The sequence below is a fragment of the Lepisosteus oculatus genome, chromosome 17 (genome assembly GCF_040954835.1).
Source record: "Lepisosteus oculatus isolate fLepOcu1 chromosome 17, fLepOcu1.hap2, whole genome shotgun sequence".
NCBI lineage: Eukaryota > Metazoa > Chordata > Actinopteri > Semionotiformes > Lepisosteidae > Lepisosteus > Lepisosteus oculatus.
The window spans coordinates 11,586,792-11,614,301 of NC_090712.1; the positions used below are offsets into that span (position 1 = coordinate 11,586,792).

At 38.0% G+C, this 27,510-nt stretch overlaps 1 protein-coding gene across 1 annotated transcript; it reads right to left on the reverse strand.

Moving 5' to 3' along the window:
* Positions 1-8,709: 8,709 nt before the first annotated feature.
* kcnk1b (potassium channel, subfamily K, member 1b) lies at positions 8,710-17,076 on the reverse strand. The gene is made up of 3 exons (XM_006638766.3): positions 15,632-17,076; positions 12,542-12,937; positions 8,710-10,279 (listed from the first exon to the last, which is right to left on the reverse strand). Exons 1-3 carry the CDS (start codon positions 15,984-15,986, stop codon positions 10,017-10,019), a joined length of 1,014 nt encoding a protein of 337 aa, XP_006638829.1. The 5' UTR covers positions 15,987-17,076; the 3' UTR covers positions 8,710-10,016.
* Between the last annotated feature and the right edge of the window lie 10,434 nt (positions 17,077-27,510).

Below are 27,510 nucleotides of genomic sequence, written 5' to 3' on the forward strand. Positions count from 1 at the left end.
ATATATAATAAGTTGGTTATTATTTTTTCCCACAAAGCAGATAATGAAGAGAGCACTGCATCACATCTGTCACGAGATGCCTTATAAAACATGGCTAAGCACTGTTCAAATAGGTTCCTTTCATAAAGCTAGTGTTGCTGATTCTATTAGCGCAGGATGATTAAGCACAATCATTTATATTCATTTATTGTCAATGGACAATCACCTTTTTAAAGACCTTTTTTATAATTCTGTAGAGATTCTATGTTATGGTAGAGTTGCAATCCTTGTAAGAATTGTATACATTGATATAAAGATTATTTTCTTAAAAAAATATCTTAGGACTGTTGGAGAAAACTGGAGCAAGCAGAATAAACCCACAAAAACAGGGAGAACTAAAGCTATCATGCAGATAGCTCCCTAGGTCTAGAACTGAACCTAAGACCTCAACATTTGAAGGCAGCAATGTTAATCACTGCACCACCATGTCACCTGCCTTGAAAATCATATTCTTTAAAGATTGATGAAAAGAAAGCCCTCAACAAATGAACACAAACTTCACAGGATTATTAAAGCAGGCAGCAGCTTTGTGCCAAATGATGCATCATTTCAGTAGGATCCTTTCTCATGCTTGTTTTTTAATACGAAGGGGAGTGATGTAAAACTCTCTGTATTGTTTAATCAAGCATGCTGTTGATATTTTGCGTTTCTATGAAAAAAATCAAATCATTACCAGATGTGTGACCAATGGCCTTTTTCACAGTGTAATCATAGTAGTGGAATTTATACACTGAGCTATTTATAACCTCACCCTGCTGTCTTATATAACATACCTGTCACTATGTGAAACACTGAGATATTTGTACTCCAATGTTATATATGTTGAATGAGCTTCACACTTTACTGCTAATTAATTCTGTTACAGTAGATCATGTTTTAAAAATAGGTAATACCCAAACTTTGGTGATTCAGCAGAATTCAAGAGAGATGGGAAGGGGTGTCAAAGGTGATGTCATGGTCCACCGGGGAAATATTGTAAAGAACATTCTCTGGGCTCTATCACCACCACAACCTTTTTTAATTTTCACATTCAATGAGAGGCCTTTGAAGACTTGTGTGTTTTTATTGTCAGTATTTTAGGAGAAAACTTTGTGTCCCTTTCAAAGTGATGGCTGATTGCTCATTCATGATTAAACTAGCAGTATTCCTGAAAAAGCTTTTAGAATTTAAAACTGCTAAAATAGCTTGTAACATGTTGTTGCTTGTAAAATGAAAAATGTTACAGACTGCTAACGATTTATTCTGTTTTCTTCCCACATAGATCATTGATGATTTGAAATCTAATTATAACTTTACTTAATCTGAATATGCTATTTTGAAATCTGAAGTTAGTGACTTCAGACACTTATAAGAACAATTTGGCATAGAAGACAATACTTACAAATCCTGTCCTTACCTATCATGTGTCAACTGCACTGCTACTCATCTGCATTCAAGTGTTATACCAAGAATACCAGGTTGAAAAAATATATAATAAAGAATAGTCTGTCTTGTGGTATTTTATGTTGCATTCTTCCTTGTCACAGCTACTCTTTATTCCTCATAATGCAATTCATGACATTTTTCAGAAACGTGTATTATTATCATCGATGGGAAGCCTCCTTCAATCTGCTCTGTGGATTTAGGACAGCTCTCAGTGTTAGTCAGTAATAAAGTGGATATCATGTTTATTAACTGAGCATAACCTGCTAGTTTCTAATAAGACAGACACTGATTTATGATTTATTTTAAAATCTTTTATTTATTAGTCCAAAAACATTAAAGGGTAGTTCAAATACTGGATGCTATTTAGCAGACATCAGGTCTAAAGCCTCTGCCATTAGATTCATTCACCATAAAAGATGACCAGAAGTCTCAGACCTTTTTTTCATCTTTCCTTAAAAATCACAACATCCAGACTTTCAGAAGTCCTCACTTAACCTCCGCTCCCAGTTCTCCACAGCAGTCCTCACAGCACTTAATCACTAAAACATTTTTTCCTCCTGTTTGCCTTTCTGTCCCACTGGTGCAAATTAATTGGAGATGAAGAGACCAGCAAGTAAGAAGAAGGAGTGACTAGGAGGTGCAAATTATTGTGCTTGTTATTCTAAGTCTTTTCAGGATTTGCTTCGTGAAACATTTACAATCATAATGACAATCAGTGATTTTGCAGTGAAAGGGAGAGTGATGCTATTTATTTTATTTTTGTACTTTCAGCCACCTGACTCTGAGGTCTGATTGCTGTTTATTGTCTGAAGATTCCCTTGAGTGCCTTGATGACTTGGCCAATGTAACAACACTCTTATTGCACACAAATGCTTTAGTCACCAGCAGAGATTTAAGGAACAGGTAAAAGGTGAGAGCTGGGCTGGTAAATATTATACCATGTGCCATGTTGATTTAAAATCTGCTCGATAGAAGGCTGAAAGCCCAGGTCCTGAATCGCAGTAAAACTCAGTTGAAACGCAGTAAGAAAGATTTCTTCTCTCATAATCAGCTTTCTATTAAAGCGATCTAAAATTATTGCCAGGCACTTCTACATATATCAAAACATCAGTAAGGTATTTTATCATCTAAATCAAGTGGTTGCAAGAAACAATATATAGTAGGAGCTATGAACCAGGGTACTGGATCATGTGCTCATCAGCTGTTATCTGAATATATTGGAAAATAAATGGAAAGTTGCAACAATATTTTTTTCTTTCTTTCTGAAAGTAATATTTTTTGTGATGTTCATGTATATTGGTGGTCATTAAATGGTAGAAAATGGCTGACAAAGTGCCATGACCCAACTTTTCTAAATGTCATTTGTTCTACTACTGACCTCTAGTTACTACAGGTCTACAAAGAGATACTGAAAGTCTGTGTGTCTGATGTCTTTTTCTGAGACATAAAATTTGATTTGTTTTAAAGGATCCAGCATGTCATGTGATATCCCAGACATAATGAAAAATACGTAAAGCACTAAAAATGCTCAAGTGTATTTAGGTTCTCAAGCCTGAGGGACATACCACAATTATCTAAGTTACAGCCATAATCTCGAACAGTGGAAATTGAGTTGCTCTGGTACAATATTTGCTTCATTGAGAGCTAAAATAAAATTAAGGTGTTTCTCATCATTCATTGTATTTCTCTGTTATTTTATTAATTGGCTCTCAAACTGACATATCAGCATTCTTAGGCAATACACGTTGAAAACCTAGATAGACAGGTCCCTGACAATCAGAGCTTTGGGCATGACAAGCCATATTCCCTAGACTCCAATTAGAATAACCCTTCAGTAAAATGATTTACATACTACCTTTTAATACATACAACAATAGAAAAATGTTTGTGGGCAGTTAAAATATTTCAATATTTTCAAAACATTATGTAATCACAATAATCAATTATGAAATATTTCAAATCCCATGCCACTTGAATATTCAGTAGAGGTATGAAAAACAAAATCTTCAAACCTTAACAAAGAGGTATGCCAATTTTATGGGGAATTAAAATGTTATTCTGTGGTATACAGTACATGAGTTATGAGTTCCACATCAATTTGTTTGAATAATCAAGAGCAAATTAAAATTGAAAAATGAATATCTCATAATTTAGCTGCACTGAAGAAACAAAATAAAATATTTTTAACTTCAACATTTTTAAGAATTTCAGTATTGTTGGGAATTTTGTATATAATATTGCTGGGTATATTTTACTACAGTATAAAGAGTTCTGTACTAGGCAAAGTTTCTAAATCTTGGTAAATCTTTGAAAAAAAAGGATATGCAATGGCTTGTGCAAAATCAGAGCTCTGATAGCTTTTAATATGCACTCCAATACATTGCATCCGACATTAATTTTACTAATTAATACGTACGACAGTGCCATATGCTCTTTTCATGTCCTGTTTTTTCAGAAAAATGAAGCAAGATTTAGATATGTGGTGTCAGATGGGGTCTCATCTGTGAAAGCAATATGGATTGATGTTAATTTTTCACCAAATCATATATCTCTTACTATAAGAATCTAAAGAACATTCTGTTTTTGTACTGCTAAGAAAAAAAACAAGGAAAAAGCAGTTTTATTAAAAGGTGAATTTTAAGGCTTCTGTTTTGGGGATATTTCTTTCTTTCCTGATATCAAGAAATTGACTAGCAAACTGATCACCATGGGCATTTCTGTGAAGATTCTCAAGCTTTATGTAATTGCTGTGCATTATGTTTAACTAAGATAGACCACGATGAAGACAACTGATTTGAGTTGGATGTTCCTAGAATACTATTCTTAGCATATGGCATAATTTTCCAACAAAAGACCTTCCACCTTTCTCAAACAATCGCCTTGTCTGTTTTTCCTGTTCATCTTAACCAAGTAAAAAGCATCAAAGTTGCCTCTCTCTATGCTTCCTAACGACTGTTCTCACTGCAGGCTATTTTGAGCATTGTTAAATGGGTCAGGATGACATACCAATTAATATTTGATTTTTGCTTCCTTTTGAAGGAAAAAAAATCTTCAGTTTCTCTATGATAGTATATGTAAGTGGCAAGCAAATTCATTAGCAGAATTTGTTTTACTTTGGCTGAATGTTTTTTGATATTAACAAAACAAACACAATGCTCTGTCTTATCATTAGAAAATACAACTGCAGTGACTTAAAATATCTTGCACATTTTATGTTTTCCTGATGTGAGATACCTTCTTGTTGGTTTTTAAAATTATTTTCTTAATTGCCTTTCAATTTAGCAATGCAGTCTGCAATACTGGGGCCATATTGTAATTGGCCAAAATGCACAAATTATGCAGGCTGATTACTTCACATTTTTAAATCATTAAGTGCCTGTTGCTCTTGATTTTGTGAGTAACAGCTTCATTTGCATATTTTATCCAGGGTTAATAGAAGGCAGAATAACTTCACTTTCAAATACACTTAAAAGTTTGTGGCTTGTCAGTCAAAAAAAAACCCTAATCAACATTGCAAAAACAAAACCCAGTCTGAACAGCAGAAAATAGGCCAGGAACCCTGTCAAGTAGAATGAGAGAAATGACATGATTTGGGAAACCACAGTACTATAACAGGTACTACATTTCTCTCCTCCCTGGATTAGCAATGCATTGTGCATCCTGCTGCTCTTTTCTGTAAGGGCTGTTAGTTCATTGCTGTGGAGGAGCTCTGGTCTCCATGGTGCTCAAACTAATCTGATGTTGTGAGTGATGATTGGAGTGATGATTGGTTGAATTATGTTTCTAATATTCGGTTGAAACAATATCAGACACCCTGAAAGATGTTTTCGAAAGACTTACTATCTTTGCGTGGAATATTTCTGTATTTCCACAAAATCGGAAAAGAAACAGTACTATTTCAGATAATCAGAACTTTACGTTCTGATTATCTGATTCTGATAAAGTGAACATTCTTGCCTTTTCTGTACTTAGAATACAACGTGATTTGGTATCTGTATTATGCTGGGGTAGAAATTTCTTCAGAATTCCTAAAAAAGTGTTTTGCATGCACCTGATAGTCTCCCTTCTGCCATCACATAAAATACATGCCTGCTTTTGCAGTTAATTATTTAGATTTTTTTTCTGAAAGCTGTTTTTGGCTCAATATGTGAATTTGCTTTCCAAAGCCGTACAACAGAGACATGCTCTTTATGCTGTCTAGAAGCAGCTACTGTATAACATCGTAATATTATAGTCATTAGTTTTCTTTCATTACAGTTTGCCACGTTCACCATGGTTTCTCTTAATTTCACTGTGACGTTCCGTACTAGATACTTTAGTTTAATGTTAAAAACCGAAAGGACATGTCATAACATTACAGATTCCTTATATATACAGTGTAAATTTTTAATCTGAAGCATACATTGGTTGAAAAGCTACCTAGCCTAACCTTTTTCAGTAGCATTTATTTTGTTTTCACTGACTTCTCTTTTAAAATGAAATTTCAACTGTGCTTTTTTGAGACAATACATAATGTTGCCCAGGAATTTTTCTTACAGACAGTGGCTCTAGGCTGCAAACATGAATGTGGGTAAACAGTAGAAATACATTACTGGGAATTTGACAAATAACCATAGAAACAGGTTTACAGTCTTGTTGAATACACAGTTCTGAATTTCTTACAGCAAATGGCTCAGCATTCCCTATTTTAGTTTTTTTCTCTGACCATACCACTATTTTTCTCTAATGGTAAAGTAATGGACAACAGCTCTGCCATTGTAACCTATACTTCCAAGTATACAGGTACAGACAGTCCGCCAGGTTAATTTTAAATGTGATGCAACAAGAAAAGACTAAAATCCACTTTATTCTGCAGGAAAAGTGAATGAATGGAGAAATACCAGGGTAAAGTGACCTTCTGATTCTGGTCAGGGTTCTGGATAAATGAAAACCAAAGCTGGTTTAGCTATATAGAGTTCCCCAATGTTGAAGAGACAATTTTTGTTTTTATCAAATAAAAGTTTTAAAAAACACATTCCCCATAGATTTCCAGTAACAAGATTTCAAAGTGAAGAGATGACAAGTAAAAAGGCATGCCACGCACGCTAAACAAAAACTGTTTTTACCCAGATTTACAGCTTCTGGAACGAGCAAATGAGTGACACAAATTGTTAGGAGCTGTCAGTCACCATGCTTTGTATGGATATTCAGCTATTAGAATCCACTATTTTATAAAAAATAAATAGTTGTAAGTCAATAAAGATAAAGGAGTAAGTTTAACAGAATCCAATACAAGAGTGGTGCAGAATTCATATTCCACATTCTTAATGCACAAAATAGAAGACAAAAAATGCTTATAACTTTGAAAGACCTTGAGCTTTTTAATCTCAATCAAGAATGTGCAAACATTACACACAGTACAATAATCACAAAGGATCTATACTGTCTTACAAGGTTTGCCATGCATTCTATATAAGCAAATAAAACAATAAATGAACTCAGTCAATGAATAAGCTGTGGAATGTCACAGACAACATAAGCATTAAATCTGACAAAAGATACATTACTGTATATAGTGTACCGTATTATTATTAACCTGTTTATACCCAGGAGGACCTGAAAACCAAGAGTGTATAGATGCCTATCTCTCTTGATGAGCAGTGAAGGAGAAGTCACTCTATCCACATTCTTTCATTGCTAGGTTTGTCAAAGTATTATCTTTGACGGCAACTTTAGTGGACCTATTCCGGCACACTGATGCGCATAGTAGTTAACTCAATGGTTCCCAATCCTGGTCCTGTAGGTCTAAACACTCTTGGTTACATGATTTAACCCTTAATTGACATTAGAAGAGAATTCATTTGAACTAAATAAAGTCCCAGACATTTGAGTAGGTTAAAGAATAAATATCCCAACCAAGCACCCTTAAGACTTTAGTTAATTAAGGTTTGGTAATTAGGCTGAGTAGGAATGAAAAACAGCAGGAATGTGGGCCTCAGGATTGGGCACCTCTGGTGTAAGTGAACAAAATAACCTGAAATATGTTAAAGCTTAAGCAAAAAAAAGCCATCAGTTTTGGGAGGAGCCTGCTGGATTTGGAGTAGCCTTGAGCCTGGTAGAAACTAGTCCTTCACCCAGTGTCCACCCACACCAGGAATAACCCCTTGCATCAGATCTGTTTTACTACAGCACTGTTTATCAATAACTTATCAGCTTAACACTTAAAAGATTCAGCTCTAGTGTGCATGTTCTCTGCGTGTAAAATGCACACCCTTCCTGCAACCAAGAGAGCATCTTACAGCCAGATCTTGTTCAAGCAAAATTGTCTGCTTGGGTAATAATTGCATACTTTATACTTATTAGGAAATAATATATAAAAACGCGTGCAGGATCAAAGTAGACTGTGCCATCAGGAGTGTGGCAGATGGAATATTAAGGATATTATTCCAAACCTCCTTTTCAGGCACAGCTACATACAGCCCTGCTATTGACAATAATTTGAAAGAAACTGATCATCAAAGCAAATATATGCATTGTGACACTTGACAATTACACTTAAAGTAATTTTAATTTGTAATGTTTTAATGTAATTGCTAGATAAAATCAGTCTCATAAGGTGGAGCCTTTGATAAAAACAAACTAAAATTACAGAATTATTGTGTAAGTCTTGTGATGAATATACTTAAAGATTTCATTGAAGACAAAGAAAATCTATAAGGACTTAACCATACACCTTATGAAAATAATTCATACATTTAAAAGAAGTCAAAGTAATAAAGATTTAATACTGTACCACTGAACTTATTGCACAAATGAAAATAACTAATCATATAACAAATGTGTCAGACTCCCATTTTAAGGACATGTAGACATGTTAAATTCTACCTTAATAAACAATCCAATATTTTTACAAGCATCATTTAATTTACATTTAACATCATGTCAATTATCTTGAGTTGGCTTAATGAAATTGTTGATGATGGACTTGGATCAGATCCTTGGACTACTTGGTTAATAGCAACCAGACAAACTAGACAGACAGAACATCCTGGTCTCATTTTGAACATTTCTAATGTTCTTACGGTCTGTTGGTGTCTATTATTCTGTGCATCAGGGCAGTTCTACAGCCCCGGAAGACAAAAAGAAAAACTGTTAACAGGCAAATCGACTGCCCCTTCTTGACAGAAAGTTCATCTTCAACCTCAAAGAAGAGGGACATTCATACTGCAGAATGTGCTGGTCTCTTAACAACAACGTAACAGGAAATTGAACTTAATAAACACTTTATTATACTCCAGGTTCACAATTTACAGTTTTAAATAAGAAGAAAAAACTTTGTTTTACACAGATACTCTGAATTTACCAATCGAATATCAGCGCATGCACTATGTATGATTTAATCCTGAAGCAGCTATTTGAGTGCATAAATGCATTGTGCTTGAGTTCCTTTCCTAAGACAATGGGTCGGTCTGATGTACCACACATGACCCAGTAGAGACACAGAAGTACAGTGCAAATATCAGAGAACGGACTATTCAATAATATACAGTAAACTAATGTCACTAGGAAATCTCACAATAAAACATTTTTATTCCTTTATATTGGTAGTATGTAACTCTTCAGGTCACACTGTTGACAGCTCCTTTCAATACATTTTTGTGCTGCTTATAAAACATTTTTCTCTCTTTTGTACCTGCAACTCTATACAATGTACAAATGTACAGTTGGCAAGACTTTTGTAATACAATATCAGGGACCAGCCCCCATACCCACTTGTAAAAGACTGTTTAAAATAACATTTCTTTTCACTTCTTTCTACACATCTATGACAGAAAACCACAGACATGTTAAGATAACAATAATACTAATTACAGTACCTTCCACCATGTTTAGAATAATTGCAGCTTGTAAAGCAGGAATTTGCTGCTTTGTATTCTAGACAGAAACAAGGAATGCATTTATATGTGTAAATCCACAAATCATTCACCTTTAAATCATCCTCAACACTTTCCCTGAATCTACAATTTCAAGTACATTATGGATTTAAAGACAATGTGCTGAATGTTAATATTTTTCTCACATTAGGTGAACAGTTATACCATTATTATTTTTAACTCCATCATCCTTCAAAGCCCTTTAAACTTTAAAGCACAACCTTAAAGTAATACAAACGGTAGACTTGTTCAAACCTACTGTATACCTTAGTGCAACGACAGCCAGTGAAATCATGAGATAGAACTATTGACATTATTTGACTTATGCTTAATACACTAAACTCACTTTCCAAATATCAGCAGTTAAGTAAGTATGCCTTTTTAAACATAGACATCTAAATTCACTTGTTGATAGCATGCTGTCAGTTAAAATTAACATTGTTGTCTTAAATTAATTTTGCTTTCCTTAAGCACACCACTCAACAAATACAGCAAGCCTGTAAAACCTCTGAAATACATTTTTCACAATATACTGTATATGTTCTGAAAAAAAAGCTATTCTGGTCTTATGTGGGCTATGGTCCAGCTATGATTCTATATCTCCACAACATTCCACTACAGAGTAACCTATACAGAACCCTATCTGTTGATGGAGCCATCTGTAGCAGTGTAAAGCACGGGCTGCACATCCACAAAGGGTTCAGTGATTTTCTCTTCCCTGAGGGTGGCAGCCTGGTCAGATACAGAGGAGAAAGACAAGTGGTCGTGGTCTAGGATGGTCACACGGTCTTCTGGCTTCTCCCTCTTCAAGTAGAACATCTTCCTAAACTGTTTCAGCTGCTGCAGCTCGCAGAAAGTCTCCAGCACCACCAGCATGGCAATCAGGCCCAACAGGAGGTACACTGGCAAAGAGACAAACACACATACACACACTAATTACAGGTTACAGGCCAGACAAGAGCCCTCAGCTGCTCTCGGCTCTTTCCCAGTAATTGAAAAACCTGTAGTGAGGATAAAACGCCTGGTAAAAAAAACACACCTGTCTATGGTATTTACAGAGCATCACGATTAGTGGTTTGCTCAAAATAATAAAATATACTAAGCAATTTTCTTTCTTTTTTGACAAACACTACTTGGTACACCTGTAAAACTTTAAAAGAATATCCCCATTATTAATATCTGCAAGAAAGAAAACAGAAATAAAGAGAGGGATCGGGAATGCTTTCTTTGGAAAAAAACTGTACCAGCAGTAGAGACACTATCAACCATCTGTCGCCCCTTACTGATGTTAATTGTAAAAAGGCCCTGCTCGCGGGCTCATTGTACCTCAGACGTCAATGCCATCATCTGCTAAATGCTTCTAAATTACACTGATTAAACCAAAAGCAGCTGGGAAAGGTAACTTTATCTAAATGACAAGGAGTGTCTCCTTGTGTCACATGAAAAAGCTTTATAGCCCTTGAAAAGTACAGGCAGGCACCAGATGGAAAAAAGAACCAATGAAACAAGGTTGTTGTTGTTGCAGAGACAAAACCATGGCTTGAAAAACAACATGGTCTAGAAAAAATACATTTGCTCTTGTAATGTCACACTGTATCGAAAACTGGATTTAAACATATTTCCGTCCACGGAATTGGATAACTTCAAGGCTCAAGAGTCAAGATCTAGTTAACCAAAGTAGAAGATGTAGTAGTTCAGGTGGGTAACTGCGTCTGCATGCGTAGGCTGCAAAGGAACAAGTTATAGGTTTATTCCATGCTGAAAAGAGAAGAAAGAAAACACAACGTTTCGGCCGTGGAGCCTTCTTCAGCTTCACACCTGAAGAAGGCTCCACAGCTGAAACGTTGTGTTTTCTTTCTTCTCTTTTCAGCATGGAATAACCCTATTACTTGTTCCATAGTATAAGATTCTTGCCGCTTGAAGGGGACATTTGTCTTCCTGTACTGTGCTTTGAGGAACATTGCTAAGGCACTAATTATATCAAAGCAAGTACTGTTAGAGGTGCTGCAATTTAACTAGCTGTTCCTCCCTGTCTTCTGCATCCCAGACACCGGCCTTCAATGGATTATCCCTCTTAAAACTGCACCCAGTAGTACAATCCAAAACCAAGAAAATGGTAAATAGATAAGATAAGACTTTATTGATCCCGAAGGGAAATTGATGTAAATGGCCATAATGTTGAAATGACAGTCCATATGGTTACCTGCAGATAGTCACAGTTCTTGTGGGTTAAGAGAACACAAAATAACTTAACAGTTTTTACATCCATCCATCTTCTAACCACTTAATCCAATTTAGGGTTGCAGGGGAGCCAAAGCCTAACCTGGCAAGCAGTGGGAGCAAGGTGGTTTAGACCCTGGATGGGGCTCCAGGCCATTGCAGGGCACACACAGACATAAACATGCACACCACTCACACCAGGACTAATTTTCCCAGAAGCTTATTAATGTACCAGTATGTCCCTATCACCCTGCAACTCACAGCTGGCAGCCCACTGGAGCTCAGCAGGTGTGAGCCTGGTCAGTACCTGGATGGGAGACCTCCTGGGAAAAACTAAGGTTGCTGCTGGAAGTGGGGCCAGCAGTACTATAAAAAGGCGCCATCCATCAGATAAGATGTAAAACAAAGGTCCTAACTCTCTGTGGTCATTTAAAAATCCCAGGAGCGTCTCTCAAAAGGGGTAGGGGTGTTACCCCAGTGTCCTGGCGAAATTCCCCCCTGGCCTTTACCAATCATGGCCTCCTAATAATCCCCATCTAAGAAATGGCTTCATTACTTTGTTCTCCTCCCCACTGATGTGTGGTGAGTGTACTGGCGCACTCTGGCTGCTGTTGCATCATTTCATTTAAAGCGCTTTGAGTGGAGTGTCCAGAAAAACACTATATAAGTTTAAGCAATATTATTATTATTGAATTTGAGAGGAAACTGGAGCACCCAGAGGAAACCCACACAAACATGGCAAACTCTGGGCAGATAGCATGCCAGGACAGGAATTTCACCCAGGGGCCCAGCACAGTGTGGCAGCAATGATAACCACTGCATCACCAGACTGCCCTAAACACTTTTTTTAGTAACCCCAGATAAACAAGGATCCAAATATTCAAAGAAAATCATCATTTATCACTCCATGGCACCTCACCCACTCACAAGCACAGGATACGCACCGGTGATGCCCAGTTTGTACAGCTCTCTGAACTTCTGGTTGTAGCCCTCTCCGGGTACATAATCCCCCAGACCAATGGTGCTGAGGGAGATGAAGCAGAAGTAGAAGGACTCCAGGAAGTTCCAGTTCTCCTCCAGGGCAGAGAAGACCACAGCAGGAATGATGAAGAAGCAGGACGCTGTGATGAAGGCCAGGAAAATGGCATGGATCATCCCCACCAATGGCTTGGAGAGGCCCCAGTGGGTGTGGATGTAGGTCACGGGACGGCGGGTGCTGAACACCATGATGCGCTGCACCACTGCTGTCAGGAAGAGGAGGGTGAAGGGGATCCCGATCACTGAATAGATGATGCAGAATGCCTTTCCCCCGTCTGAGAGGGGCACCGTGTGTCCATAGCCTGCAAGGGAGAAGACGTACGGGCTGTTAAAGTATAAACATAAGTCTTATCAAACGAATTGAGACAACACAAATGCTCTCCACCTGATCTTTCTACCAATCCTGTTACATGTATATATATGCTAAATGTTAACCTCCGAATGTGCAAACAAAACTTTCACCTGAAACCCAATGTACTGCCTTTGATTTATTTTCTTGGTAAGAGAACATGGAAAATAAATACGTTACCACATTACAGTAGAACAGACAAATGTGTATTTTTCTATCCATACTGACAACGTCAAAATGCACAGAGTGAAGTTGTACATAACCATTTATTAAACCTACAGTGCATTGACTGTTTACAACATTCCTCAGGCTATGGGGTAGAAACATCATTAACCTGAACCTGTGGAACTTGTGACAAATTAGATTGCTCTGCCCTGACTGTGTCCTTCGCACTAGCCCCCAAGGTCTTTAGGATAGTTTGCATAGCCAAGTATCTGCACATTTGGGGAAGTACAGTGTACAGCAGGTAAAAGAACTCCCTGAACAAGCCTCTACACTCAACTCTCAGATCTGGTTCCCTCCCTGAAGATTTATGACCTTTGTGACAGTACCTCTTAGTAAATATGTTGTTAAAAAAATAGATGATCTAGCACGAAGGGCCATATTGTAAAGATCCTGCACCATAACTGACGCACGGGATGATGGCACTGAACTGCCTGTCAGGAAAGCCAGGATTTCACATGCGATTTATTGTGCCAGTAAATAGAAAACATCAAAACCCACTGTAGAATCCCACTGCAGTTTTCAAAGACCAGAGCCATGAACCTGCAATTCTACATCAAACATGATCTGCTAGTCTGGTGACCTTTATGATAAAAAGAAAGAGCACTACTCGTAGCAGTGAAGAGCACAACAGAATGGTGGGGAAGGAGTCATACCTACAGAAACACTGCACGTTAGTACTTAAATGTTTTGTTGTGCAACAGTACAGCTACTGTATCTATGGACTACAAAAGTTTATTTATATAAGTCCTTCCCATATGTCAAAAAATGTTTCAGTCTACGATCACTCCACACTTCATCATGATCTCTGAATAATGATAAAGCTTTTCATCTCATTCTTTTGTTGTTCCCTTTCCTGAAGGTGAAGCAAGAAAAGTTGCGATGAACCCTGTCGGTTGTGCTTGTTACAATGTAGTGGATGATGCAATAAGGGAGTGATACTGAAAGCAGGCACACCTGAGCTTGCTGGAGGGCCTCTGTAGTAAAAGGAAGGGCGTAATTATGAAAATCAATAACCATTCAGTGTGCTACAATATTTCCTGTGGTTCTTTTCTTCTGTGCCTGCCAAAGTTAAAACCCAATGAATAAGCAGTTGGTAATCTTGAAAGTCTATGTGTACATAATCACCACCATTGTCAGACCACAGTCCAACCCATTGGTCTCTGTTCTCACAATTCGGGTTCTCCTAGTCAAGAATCCAGCTCAGCAGCCTGTTAACAACAGGACATTCAGGGCAGTACTGGGTCTTTTATTACACAAACCACTCACTTATTCTTACAGGGGTGACTAAACGTTTCTTTTATTTTCTAAATGTTAAGTACTTCTCTGCAGAATGTTTTCAGATAAAGCGTTTGACATTGAAGGAAGTGATTTTATGGTTACCAGTGGGAGGGACAATTCTTTAACAGGAACAAAGTGCAACTGCTCTTTGAATACAGTAATGGTGTGATACCTAGTGACACAGATATAACCATGAGAACTCCCTTGTTTATAACTATGTTCTAGGTTTACCATTCACCTAACAAGGCAACTGCATTGATATGTCATTATCATCAGGAAGTCTAGGCCAAATATCCTAAAGTAAACCGATTATTTTAAAAACAACTCTTTACAGGCTTTAGTAAGGACAATGGTGAGATGCCAGTGCCGGGAAAGGTAAGTCATGGGGATCGTGTTTCCTCACTGCAGTCAGACGAGCCATGCTGACGGTGAATGGTGACTTCTGCTGGGGCTCTCAGGAGTCGAGTTTCACCTGAGCGCCTGCAGCGCTCTAGAGACTTTGTATATCAATGCGCAGAGAAAGGAAATGGGTTTCGAACATATAGGGTTACATGAAGTTTCATTAGATCTTCAGCATTTAATCGTGGACTTCGAAATAGATCTGTTTGTAACTTTATTATTTGGCTGATTTGGTTATTTTGCTGATGGAAGGAAAAAAAGCAAATCGTATCTGTAGGACAACAAAACGAGTGGATTTATGTTGTCTAAAGGTCTGAAATATCATGTTTAACCACCTAATAATACCCTCCCCCCCAAAAATAAAACAAAACTGCGAGGCCCATCGGGATAAACTGATCGATGTCAATCAAGCACCCCAGTCTTAACCAAAGTGTAGGATGACTGTGGCACATCAGACGCTGAACAAAGGCTCCACTGAGCGAACACATGCATATTATTACAGGTCAAAACATTCCATGATGCAAATCTAGGCTCACTGCGCGACCCCACCCTTACTGGCGTGACACATAAGTAACACAACATGAAAGTGATACTATAATATATTTTCCCGACAATCAAATTTTGAGCCATTTAGGAAAATCCACTACCAATTTACATAAAGCAGATACAACACGGCTATTTCGACATGCCCCTTAACTGAACATCCTGCATCGCTGTATTTGACTTCCCCCCGGTACTTCCTTACCTGTGGTAGACAGAACTGTGCTCGCGAAGAACAGAGCTGATGTGAAGTCCCAGTTCCAGTTGGCGGTGGCGTTGTTCAGCATGGAGACCCCATAATTGCTGGCCTCCAGCGCCTTGGCGAGGAACTCCTCCAGCCGGTCCTCCGACAGGCACTCGTTCTCCTGCAGAAACTTCCGCTTCACATTGCGGAGATCTTGCCGGAGCTCGTCCTCATAAGGCAGCTCGACCGAGGAGAATACCACCGCCCCGAAAATCAAGTACAGCACGTAGCCCAGGATCAGAAACAAGAAATACCACGTCGATTTATTACTCTGTATGAGACGCACACATGAGTTACTTGTGAGGGATTGTAACATCTTCCAGTAGCTAAATTGGTATTAACAGTAATGTTACTGTTATTTCTCAAGACCGTATCCTTTGCACCAAATACGACTTAGAACCAGCTAGGATTCATTTGTGTGTCGCATTCGCGCAGCGCCAATTCTTTTTCCCGATCCCTGTTTTTCTTTGGTTCGGTCGGTTCACATTCATTGAGGTTAGATGAGCTGATGTGGCGATGACTTCAGCCCGCCTGTGACGTTATTGGCTCCCCAGCCCAGGTAACAGGAGGAGGACCGAAGAGCTTCCTTAGCTACAGAAGGAGGCAGTGCTTCGGCGCGTAGCAGCGCAGAGCGAAGCGGCTGACAAAAGGACTGAAGTTCAAACTCACTCCCTTTGTGCAAATGCCCGCTCGCTCTCATGGCACAACAGTGAAATACAGATAAGACAGACATATTGTAGCGTACATATAAGGTACTGTATATATTTGCGTAGATATCTGCCCAGTGTGTGCATGCGTACTTATGTATACGTGGCCTGCCTTAGCATACAAGAAAATGATATAATAAAATCATCCTCGACATTCCGGTTTGTCTGGGATTCTGGAGGTATCGTGTTTTCATGGGTTGAAGACTCATTTGATTTCAAGCCTTGGAGTGATGGCGACGTGGAAAAATCTAGACCGTTTTCACACGATATGTCAAGTATGTTAATTTAGACTCCGGTGCTATGCATGTGGTGTCCGACTATCAAATTACAGGTTTCATTCTGATATGTCTGTTTTGGCACAGCACTCAACAACAAGCACAGGTCTTAGCATATACGCTCAAACTGCCCCCGTCTTCTTTTTAACGACATTTATAATTTCACAGGAAACTCCCACACAACGCACAGTTAGAAATAGGAAATAACAATAAACGGTGCTTTTGAACCTACAAAATAAAAGTTTCATGCAGCTTTTAGATCTAGAAAAGTCGTCAAATGCAGGCTGCTTCACATTAAAAATATCCATGCTTTTAAAGATTGGTGCTTCATTATGTTATCCAAGTAAAAAACAAATAATTAACATAGTGAAGACGATTTGGTGAATGGAAGCGGCAGTATACATTAAACTCACCCTCACACACCTCAGTCTCACACCACACAGAAACACGTGCTGTAAGGCTTGTGAAAAGCAGATACTGTATGCATTGTGACTCTTGCTAAACTTGAGTTTCTGCATCATTGCACAGATTGAATTCTCAGATGACGCCACAGTGAATTCCTTTACAGACGGCTGATGCTCATTTCGTGTACCTGTCTGTTGTAGTTTATCTACTGCAGGGTGTCCACCCAACAATAAGCCAGAAGGGGGTTTTACTGTTGAGTTCATTTTAACTGTAAAGGGTTACAGTTAAAACATTAAAACGGAATTCATTCACCACCTGCGCACTGCCAAGAGTCATGTTTTTTTTTTTCTGAGAGGGGCAGAAACGAAGTTCTGTTCCAGGAAACCTTTGCTCTTTCTTTTAAGTCTACCTACTCAGATCAGGAGGAGGCCCTGATTCCCCCCAGGGTTTCTTGCTCCGTATTTGAGAGGTTTGAGCAAGATGCGCACTTTCATAAAAACTGAAAAACAAGCCAATAAAATGAGCAGGTCGCATAAGCTAGGAAATCTATGTTCTATGTACTATGTACTATGTATGTTTAAAAAAGACTCCTACCTACTTCATCACATTACAAACATGGACACATGACCTAAGCGCTTGTTGATGGCATTGCTTACAATCCCAATTAAGGTTATGGGTAATAAATAATATAATCATCGTTTTACGAAAGGGATGCGTTTCTTGAATGTCTTCCTTAAGCAAAAATTTGATAAACATGACTCCCTTAGTATAGATAATGCAGTGAAGTACAGTAAGAACAGTAACAATAAATGATAGTAGTAAAGCAATGTTGATATATATTACAGTTATTGTGCTAGTTTTTATTTATTACAATAAGTGGCACTAATTAAGACAAACATACAATAAAAATGGGAAAGAAGGACCTAAAACGAAAAAGAAAATGATGGAGACCGCAAATTCCACATCGCAAGCAGACGTTGACAAGCGCTTTATAGTCGTAAGTATTTTTTAGACAAAACCAAATTCAAAAGCTCTGAGCATGCTTCTATACCGAGCAAAGAACAATCAAAACAAAAACGGGACTGGACATACAAGAGTGGACTGGGCAGTTGTTTTTCATTGGGCAGGCGTGATTTATAATATATTTTCAAAAGCATTATTGGGAACCTTCTTTAAAAAGTGTGTAAACCTGATTAAACACCCAGATATAAGATCACGCCACTCCTCTATTACACAGTCTGTTCACATTCTATTATCTTGCTTCGTCTTATACACTGAAAGGGAAGCTTTTTTACATGTACTGTATTTTTCTTAAAAAGTGGACTTGCCAACAGCAAAAAGACATACTTAGAGTGAGTTATTTGACCCACCTTTAAAAGCAGAACCCATTGTAAATGACAGTAATAGTCTGTTCTACTTTTCTTTTTATTAATGGCCTGCTTTCATTTTTGGGGGGCTCAAGAGAATACAATAGCAAAATTGCCTTTAAAATTGATATGCTTAATAATTAACCATCCTTTTTACTGTTAAGAGTTTGAATTCTGAAATAGCTGCTCTTTGGATGTCCTCCAAATGTACTTATACCCCCCCAACAAAATCTGGAACAATGGACATCAAATAGCAGAATGATTTACAGCTTGGAACATCTGAAAATGTAATACAGTAATATTATCAGCATTAAATAAAGCAAAGTCATATTTGTCATCAATAATTCACATTCAGAATACACAAGAGTGACATTGATTAGCTTGTATTCGTTTAGCATACAGTACAGTATACGTGCATAGGCTTGACACATGTTCTGTTCTTGATTCATGCCTGGGTTTCATTTGTGTCCGTTGTGTTACGATCCCCGCTTCCGGGCAACGGAACAGGCAGAAGAAGGCGTAGCCCATGTTGAATTAAAACAACCTGTAAGACCACGTATTCACCACCACACCTCCGTCTCATCTTGTACTTAAGCACAGTTTTCCCCTACCTCCGCGCTCAGTATTGGTTTTCAGTTTGAGCTACTTTGTCGCCCTACGCCTTATTCCCCTCTGCTACTTTTTTGCTTACGGACTCTTGGTTTTCTCCTTCGACTACGGCTTCGGTAGCTCTCTCCCTGGTTTAGGATTACTGGCTTCCCCTTTGGACTTGATTCTGTATCGCAGTATAGATTTTTTTCAGGGTTATTTTTTCAGATCCCGCAAGTGGGTTCATTACTTAGCTTCGGTATCATTGGCCAAATCCGTAACACAGTGTTTCACTGTTGGTTCTGAAGACATCATTAGGTTGACTTTGTCAGTGTCTTTGAGGATTTTGATCAATACCCTCATGGTGTTCTCTGCACAAGACTAAAAATTGGCAAAGCTGCCAGTGTAGGACATTCTTTAAATTCTTTTAATGAAAATATGCGGTTGCTCACCTCTGGACTGATGGTCTTTTTTGTCATGCACTTGCCACAATTTTACATACTATTCGAAATGATGTTTTAAAAGTCCATTTTACAACTGTAACATAACATACCTTGACCTTAAGTTTAGGATTTTAATTTTACATCCTATCATTTTGCCCTTATCATCACTTCCCCCACATTTTCTAAATGTCTAGGGAGCTACTTTTGTGAGTGTTGGCCACAAAGAAAAATGTAAAGGTCAATTCCATACTGACAAGTTCAAATAAAAACCTGGAAAAAGTAGTAACCTGGAAAAGCATTCTGTTATTTCCAGCTTGGAATTAACTTTTACTTGTTCCTTGTCTAGAAGATGTAAATGATGTACTGTATCAGTATAAACATCTACTTCTTTTTTGAAAGCAGCCAGTATGTGGGTCCCATGTAGTATGTACTCAACTCCATGCAATTCCTGCAGTTTACAATCCTAGGCTGTTTGCAGTCATGTACATTAATCCCTCTGTTCCTGGCTGTCTTGAAAACTGGGCCTGATATTAAGATTAGATAGTGCTGACAGTACCAGCTTTCAGGCTGTCTACAAGTTCAAGGATCACTTAAACAGGAATCACTCATTTCAAGGGTGTCTTCTATCTGGCCATAGGCTCTTGGGGTGGGCTCTCCTGGTGTTTGTTATGAACAGCAGAATGAACATATCACCCTGCCACTCACAACTGGCAACCACTCAAGCTCAGCAGGTATGAGCCTCGTCTGTACCTGGATGGGAGACCTCCTGGTAAACAATAAGGTCGTTGCTAGAAGAGGTGTTAGTGGGGCCAGCAGGGGGCGCCCTCTCTGCAGTTTATGTGGGTCCTAATACCCCAGTATAGTGATGGGGACACTATACTGTTAAGAGGCACTGTCCTTCGGATGAGACGTAAAACCGAGGTCCTGACTCTCTGTGGTCATTAAAAAATCCCAGGGTGTTTCTTGAAAAGAGTAGGGGTGTAACCCCAGCTTCTTGGCCAAATTTTCCATTGGCCTTTACCAATCATGACCTAAAAATCCCTATCTCTGAACTGGCTCCATCAATCTGTTCTCCTCCCCACTATGGAGGCGCACAATGGCTGCCATCGCATCATCCAGGTGGATGCTGCACATTGGTGGTGGTGGAGGGGAGTCCCCATTACCTGTAAAGGGCTTTGAGTGGAGTGTCTAGAAAAGCACTCAATAAGTGTAAGCAATTATTATTAGCAGTAGAGTGCTGAGTGTTTTAAAGTTATAGCTCTAAAGTTTAAGGTCTAAACTGTAGTCTAAGAAAAAAAGGTTATTTTGCTGTTAATTAAACAAATCTTACTCCTGCTGGTATCGGTGCTACTGTTAGTACTTACACTTAGTCCAATAATATCTATACAAAAACAGTTACAAAGATAGTAACAGTCAATAATATTACAAATATTCTGATGTCTCCACAAAGACTGAACACATACAGTACATTAAAATGATCCACCAATGTGGTGAATCAAGCAGGAAACCCATAATTAAAATGGATTACCTTATTTCAGAGGAAGAGGCAACATACTGCCCCCTGCCTAGAGATGCTCAGCTCAAAGTGTCGCTTAAGGCTCAGGTGTACCTTAGGAGGATGAAATCTAAAGGCCAGTTACAATGTAACCAGCCTTAAACACTTATTCAAATCCGAGTGAACTGGGAGTGTCACTTGGGATTTTGATGGGAGTTTTCTCTTGCCTACATTTGCATGACATGAGATGTAATGGGAATGCCATTGCTGAGAGTAAGTATGGGACCTCAGCCATATTGACAGTGGAGATTAGCTAGTTCTGCAATACAGTTTAGTGGTGACTGGTACAAACTACTGACGGGTACAAACAGAACCATTTTCCCAACCTTGCAGTGAGGCGTGGGCAGGGCTGCTGAAGCATTACTTTTCACAATTAAAGATGTGTCCATAAAGCACACAATCCTTTTTCCACATCACAGACCTGAGGACAGTTCAGAATGACAGTGATTTATTGTGCTGCCACAGTTAATAACTGGTTCTAACGTAACGTCTCGTTCTCTTGTTGTAAGTTACAAGCTGCAGCTGCTTCTATTTTTTTTTTCAATTGAAATGGATTACTAATTTTGATTTAGGTAATATACTCCACTAAAACAGTATGGGATCACTAGCTATACCTCTGTGCATGAACAGGGAGAGTCAGGACCTATAAGACACGCTGCCACATCATACCAACACACATCATCTTTTGACAATCTACAAGTTTCACAGTGCTTTATGGGAAATTTATTGCCGACTGGAGGAGTAATGTTTCTTTCACTGGTGTCATACCAAGTGTGCAGATGAACAGGTTGTTGATTTGTTGTAACTGAAAACGGTAACTAATTCCCATCACACCCCTCTGCCAATGGTGTGCCACTATCTGGGGAATCCCAGTCTCTGAAGACAGTGGTAAAATGCAGGATCAACCCAGCAACATGTGGACCTTTAGTTAACCTGTAGTTTGTAACATCCTTCCTCCAGTTGTAGAGATCATCCACATCTTCTAAAGGATGACTGCTCTATCCTGTTCTTGGCAGTTGAAAACTTTCTACCGCTGCTTGTACAGGCCCTTCCTTGAAAATTTAGGGAACTGAAACCAGGTGGTTTTCAAAGCAACACTATACAACACACATAAACAGTTTCCAAGAGATTAAGCTCCACTTACTCTACTTTAAGGTAGGTTTCAGATACTCTAGCATCTACAGTATACCTGTCCTTTACTATGATACTACTGTACTGGAAATTGGCTGGATGGCTCATTGCAACAGTACATTGTACTAGTAATGGAAAAACTGTTTTCTACTTGGCAAGCATAGTCATTTATGTAGAAAACTCACACTAAGCAAAATTGCATCTTCAATTTAGATGTCATCTATAAAACTAAATTTTACTACATGCATACTTTAAAACACAATCCTGTCCACACAGTAACATACAAAAAAAATGTGATATGTCCCAGGAAAAAAATGTATGTCTAAAATATTTCTGTATTTCAGAAAGGTAGCTTTATAATACAATGTAATAGGAGACAGGAAAACATAAAGTCTGTAAAGGCTTTGACACAAAATATAACACAAAATAAACAGTATGGATGGAAAAATAAACATACCTGACATTTTCCTGTATTGGATCAATTCTGTGACACAGAGAACCATAAATTAAATATGAACCCTGTTACATTTTTCTATAGGGTATTTAAAAAAGTAATTCTTTAGATGATTACTTTGTGTTCAGAACACCTAAAATGATTATTAGAGCTCTCATGAGCCTTAATTATGTTTAATAGCTACATTAACCTAAAAAACAGGGATGAATAATGAATTGTAAAATAGACTTTAATAATATACTAAAATGTAAAAGGAAATATAGAACATGTTTGATGAGCTGAACATATCACAATAAAACAGATAAAAGTGTGTTTATTGACATTGACTATGCAGTGACAGTATGTGATTAGAAGTGTTGTCTTTATTTGACAAAATAAACATACTGTGATGCTGTATTTGAAATATATCTACATCCTTGGTTATTTGATTCATATATGTTTGAAATTGTAATTTGATTATATATTTCATAATATATATATTCACATATTTGTACTGTACATAAATAATATTTACGACAATCTTTAAAACAGATTGCTTTAATCTTTCATTTTTGTCTACCTTTTAAATTAGATTTAATAGTAGAATTTAAAACTTAATTTATGCTTTCAAATGACTTACAATATTTGTATATTACTCAGAATTCATGGAGAAGTGGTAAAGGTTTGGAATGACTCAGAAGATAATTACCCCATTGCACTCATTTGTTGAATAGGAGCTTATGTGGACCTCTGACACATCTTGAATGCTCCAGACAAATCAGCATTCATAACGTTCTGATTACATCATTGGTTCCAAAAGCTTTCACTATTTTTAGAAACCCCCATTCTGTTTGTATCATCTCTCCTGTATGTGACTTTGCAGTCATCTTTGTTGCTCTTCAACCCTTTTTTAAAACCACAGAACACAAGCAAAATACATTTTTGGTGCAGTGATGAGCACAATCATGACTTGGTTCTAAAGTGACACATTCATCACTCCAATAGAAGTTTAAATGACTGAATGACTTTAGCCTTTAGCAATTTAGAATTGATATTTGTTTCCCGTGCCCTAAAATACATTAAAGATTGAAACAGTGTATTATTGCCCATGGTATTTTAGTGCTGATTCACCCAAATGTGTTTAAATCTCCTCCCGCTGATGCTGCAGTTTTTGTCTAAACCTCAGTGGAACTGGACCTCTTTTCTCTTGGTCATCTGCCAGCTAAAATCCTGTTACCTAAAATAGCTACTGTCCTGTTGTGGTCTGTTATTTTAGATCTCTGTAATGCAAATCTGAGATTCTTAAAAGGGCTTCAATCATTAAAGTCAGTCAAGGTTGTTCCTAGGGCCCTCTGTTTCTCAATTTGTATAATATGAACTTTGTAATACATTTGAGGGCTGATACAATATTACTTTATCTAGTTCCAATATAATAAAACATTGCTTTAGTAATGAACAAGAATTTCTTCATCTACTAAAATTAAGATAATCTAATAGACAAACGTTTTTTTTTTAATATCCTGCTGGTATCGAACAGCCTTCATGCTTTCAAATCTAATTCTATATGATGACTTAAAAAAATTAAAAAGTAAAAAAAAACTCTTGATGTTGTACTCAACAATCAGAACTGTCCAAATTGCATTTTAAACAACAGCTCTGCTGATCAGGTGAAGATAAAAAAGGACAGAGTTTCACGATTCGTTGCTTCCTGTTCGTTTCATGTTGAAATAAGAAGCTAGACTTGCTTTTTCTTTTGCTGCTTTTTCCTGCTTGCAGAACACACCTCTTGTTCGAAGAGAAGCGATTGTCACATCCTGCTTTGGATGACACTGATGATGTAAGGATGATGACAATGAGAATAATACCTGCTGTGTTCAAAGGCAGACTATAAGATACTAAGCAATTCACATGAAAAACGGCAAATTTCACGTTTCCTGGTGCTAAGGATGCCTCCCGGTGGTAAGCCAAGACTTCGTGAATACAGTACTGGTGAATACAGGACTGATTCAAATGTATCAAATCTGATTAAAACCAATGATTCTACATGTATGAAAATGTAATTATTCCAGTGAGTTTTATTTCTGTAGTATATTAAGTGTTTTTAAATAACTTAGAATCTTATAAACAAGAATTCTCCAAAGGTTTGTTCCAGTTGGAATAAATTATTAAAAATTGAATATATTTCGTATAATTAACTTTAATTCATTCCAGTTGTATTAGCTATTCAGTTCCCAATTTTCTGAATTTATTACATTACAATTATATATCTGAGTTTAATATTTCATTTAAGCACAGGACAAACAGCTATTCTAGTATGCATTCACATTTAATTGGGCACTTGAGACTCCATTTCAACAGGCTCAATACACATTTACATTTAAGCATCCACAGCAAACTTTATCTCTCAGGGTAATGAGGCACTGTTTTTCTGTTGTGTGCATTATATATGCTATTATCTATCCTCCATATAAAATTCTCCTCAATTGGGAACAGATACAGCATATTCCAGTGGGTCTCTAGCACCCAGTACTGAATCTCTTAAAAATCAATCAATCAACTCCAGTGTTTGGAGTCAAGGTAGAGGATATGTTGGTGCTCACCCTCACCACCTGTGGCTGTTCCGTCAAGAAGTACATTATCCAGTTACAGAGGGAGGTGTTCAGTCCCATGTCCTGGAGCTTGATGACAAGCTTTGAAGACACTATGGTATTGAATGCTGAGCTGTAATCAACAAACAACATTCTCACATATGTTCCTTTCTTATCCAGGTGTAAGAGGGCTGTATGGAGGGCAGTGGCAATAGTATCCTTTGTTGACCTGTTCTGGCGATACGCAAATTGCAGTGGGTCTAGGGTGTCAGGCAGTGAGGAGGTGATGTATGCTTTGACCAACCCCTTAAAGCACTTCATGATAACTGAGTTGAGTGCAATGGGGGCGGTAGTCATTCAGACAACTGACTCTGGGTTTTTTAGGAACAGGGACAATGGTGGTTTTCTTAAAGCAGGTAGGAACTATAGACTGAGCTAGAGAAAGAGTGAACATGTCCTAGAAGACACCACCCATAGCACCTGAATGCTATTAGACATGTATTTCTGGAAGTAGAGACAGCACATGGAAGTGTATTGAAAGTTTTTTATGATTTTGAATTAATGCCAGCATTTATTATTACTACATTTGAGAATTTTATGTTTCAATGCTTTTCACTGCCACTGGCATACACAGTACAAATACAGGGGTTCTTCAAATCTAACTCCAATTTTATATGAAGTATTGAATAATGCACTGTATTTATCTGTAACAGCAGGGTTGTGGTTTGTGGGCACTTTGAGATTTTAATTTTTTAAATGCACTTTGGCATTTTATTGTGCAGACTGTGACACCATGAAAGGTCTGTCAAGTTATCAGTCAGCCTCAGACAGCAGGAAAAAAATAAAAGACTCTTCTCTGAGATATTATGCTAATCTGTTTACGCATGCTTTTGAAGATGAAGTGGAGCACTGAGTTTGTTACATACCACTAATATAATATATACCACTAATATTATATATGCATATTTAACCCAAAAAGAGTTTTTTAAACATCTGTTACATGTTACATTCTTGAGTATGTAAGAACATATATAGCTCTAGTGGCACAATCGGTCAGCGTGCAGTACTTATACAGCAGTGCACAGGCAAGGCCTGAGCAAGGGCCTTATCCCCAACTGCTCCAGAGGTCCTGTATAAATAGCTGACCCCGCGCTCTGACCCCAAGTTTCTCTCCCTTTCTGTGTGTCTCATGGAGAGCAAATTGAGAATTGAGAGATTGTATATGGCCAATAAAGTGATCTCATATAATAATTGTCTTGTCCATATTATGTATGTATATACAGCCATCAAGAGTGTGCTAATACTAAACGCACAGTATATCACTGTCCATTTTTTGTTAGCCATTTCTTTCACAGACACACATTACAAATTCTTAAGGCAGGAACGATGAAACTGATTAGTGTCCCAGTGGAGTGGTGCAAGCCCTCAGTTCATTACAGAACTTTTAACAATCTTCCCCTTGCAGCTGATAATTGGATTAGGGATCAAGGGAATCCTTTTTTTCTTTCCCTACTCAGTATAAATTAAATGACCTTTGGACTACAATGTCTAGGGGATGGGGAAAGGAAGAACTCAGAAGGCGAGTGTTTCATGTAGAAGGGTTCTACACCTCTTTAATGTCAGCAGTATATTAAACAAACCTTCACACACTGCTAACACACATTTTGAAGCTTAATTTTGTCTTGGTAATTTCTTTTTGCTGCAGGAGACAGGATTTCTCTCCATAACTTTCCATTTAAAGCGCAGAGCTGTAAGAACTCTGAGAAGGGGTGTGCGGGTTCACAGGTGATGTTCACTGTCTGACTCTATTTTCTGCCTGTGTCCCAGGGAGTGACTCACTCCTTATATCCCTGTAGACTGTGCTGCTGAGGCTGAGCATCAGGCAGGGCTTTGCTGAAAGGTCACCCTGTGGGAGTCCTTGACAGACCTGCTGCTCTCCAGGCTCCATGCTGTCAGAGTTCTGTGTCTCAGCGTGCTGCTTTATCACCCATTACAAAAAATAGTCTTTCGTATGGATGGCAGCAATTAAATTTATGTGTAGGGCGTCTCATTTCTGTCAGCTCACAATGTCTCCATGCAATAAATGGCTTGTCAGCTTGCATGAGGCAGAATGAATGTGTGTGCATGGGGGTGTGACTATGCATTGTATATGTATATCTAGGTTGGTGTTTGTGTCTCTGTGTGCATGCTCTGTTCCAAATTTATTCTCCTTACTTTTAAAATCAAAACTCTTAGAAAGAATAACCCAATGAATTTATTGTATCTTTATCAAATGGCTGCAGGAAATATCTTTATTTTGTCTTTTACAACTTTGATCAGTAAAAACCAGTAAAGACTGCAAATTACTT

What these genes read in the sequence shown, in the direction of transcription:
- kcnk1b (XM_006638766.3), bottom strand. Translation starts at nt 15,986, where the DNA reads ATGTTACAATCCCTCACAAGTAACTCATGTGTGCGTCTCATACAGAGT. An exon ending in CACAGTTCTGTCTACCACAG is followed by an intron (nt 12,938 to 15,631) that starts GTAAGGAAGTAC and finishes TCTCCCTTGCAG; the next exon opens with GCTATGGACACACGGTGCCC. An exon ending in GTACAAACTGGGCATCACCG is followed by an intron (nt 10,280 to 12,541) that starts GTGCGTATCCTG and finishes TCTCTTTGCCAG; the next exon opens with TGTACCTCCTGTTGGGCCTG.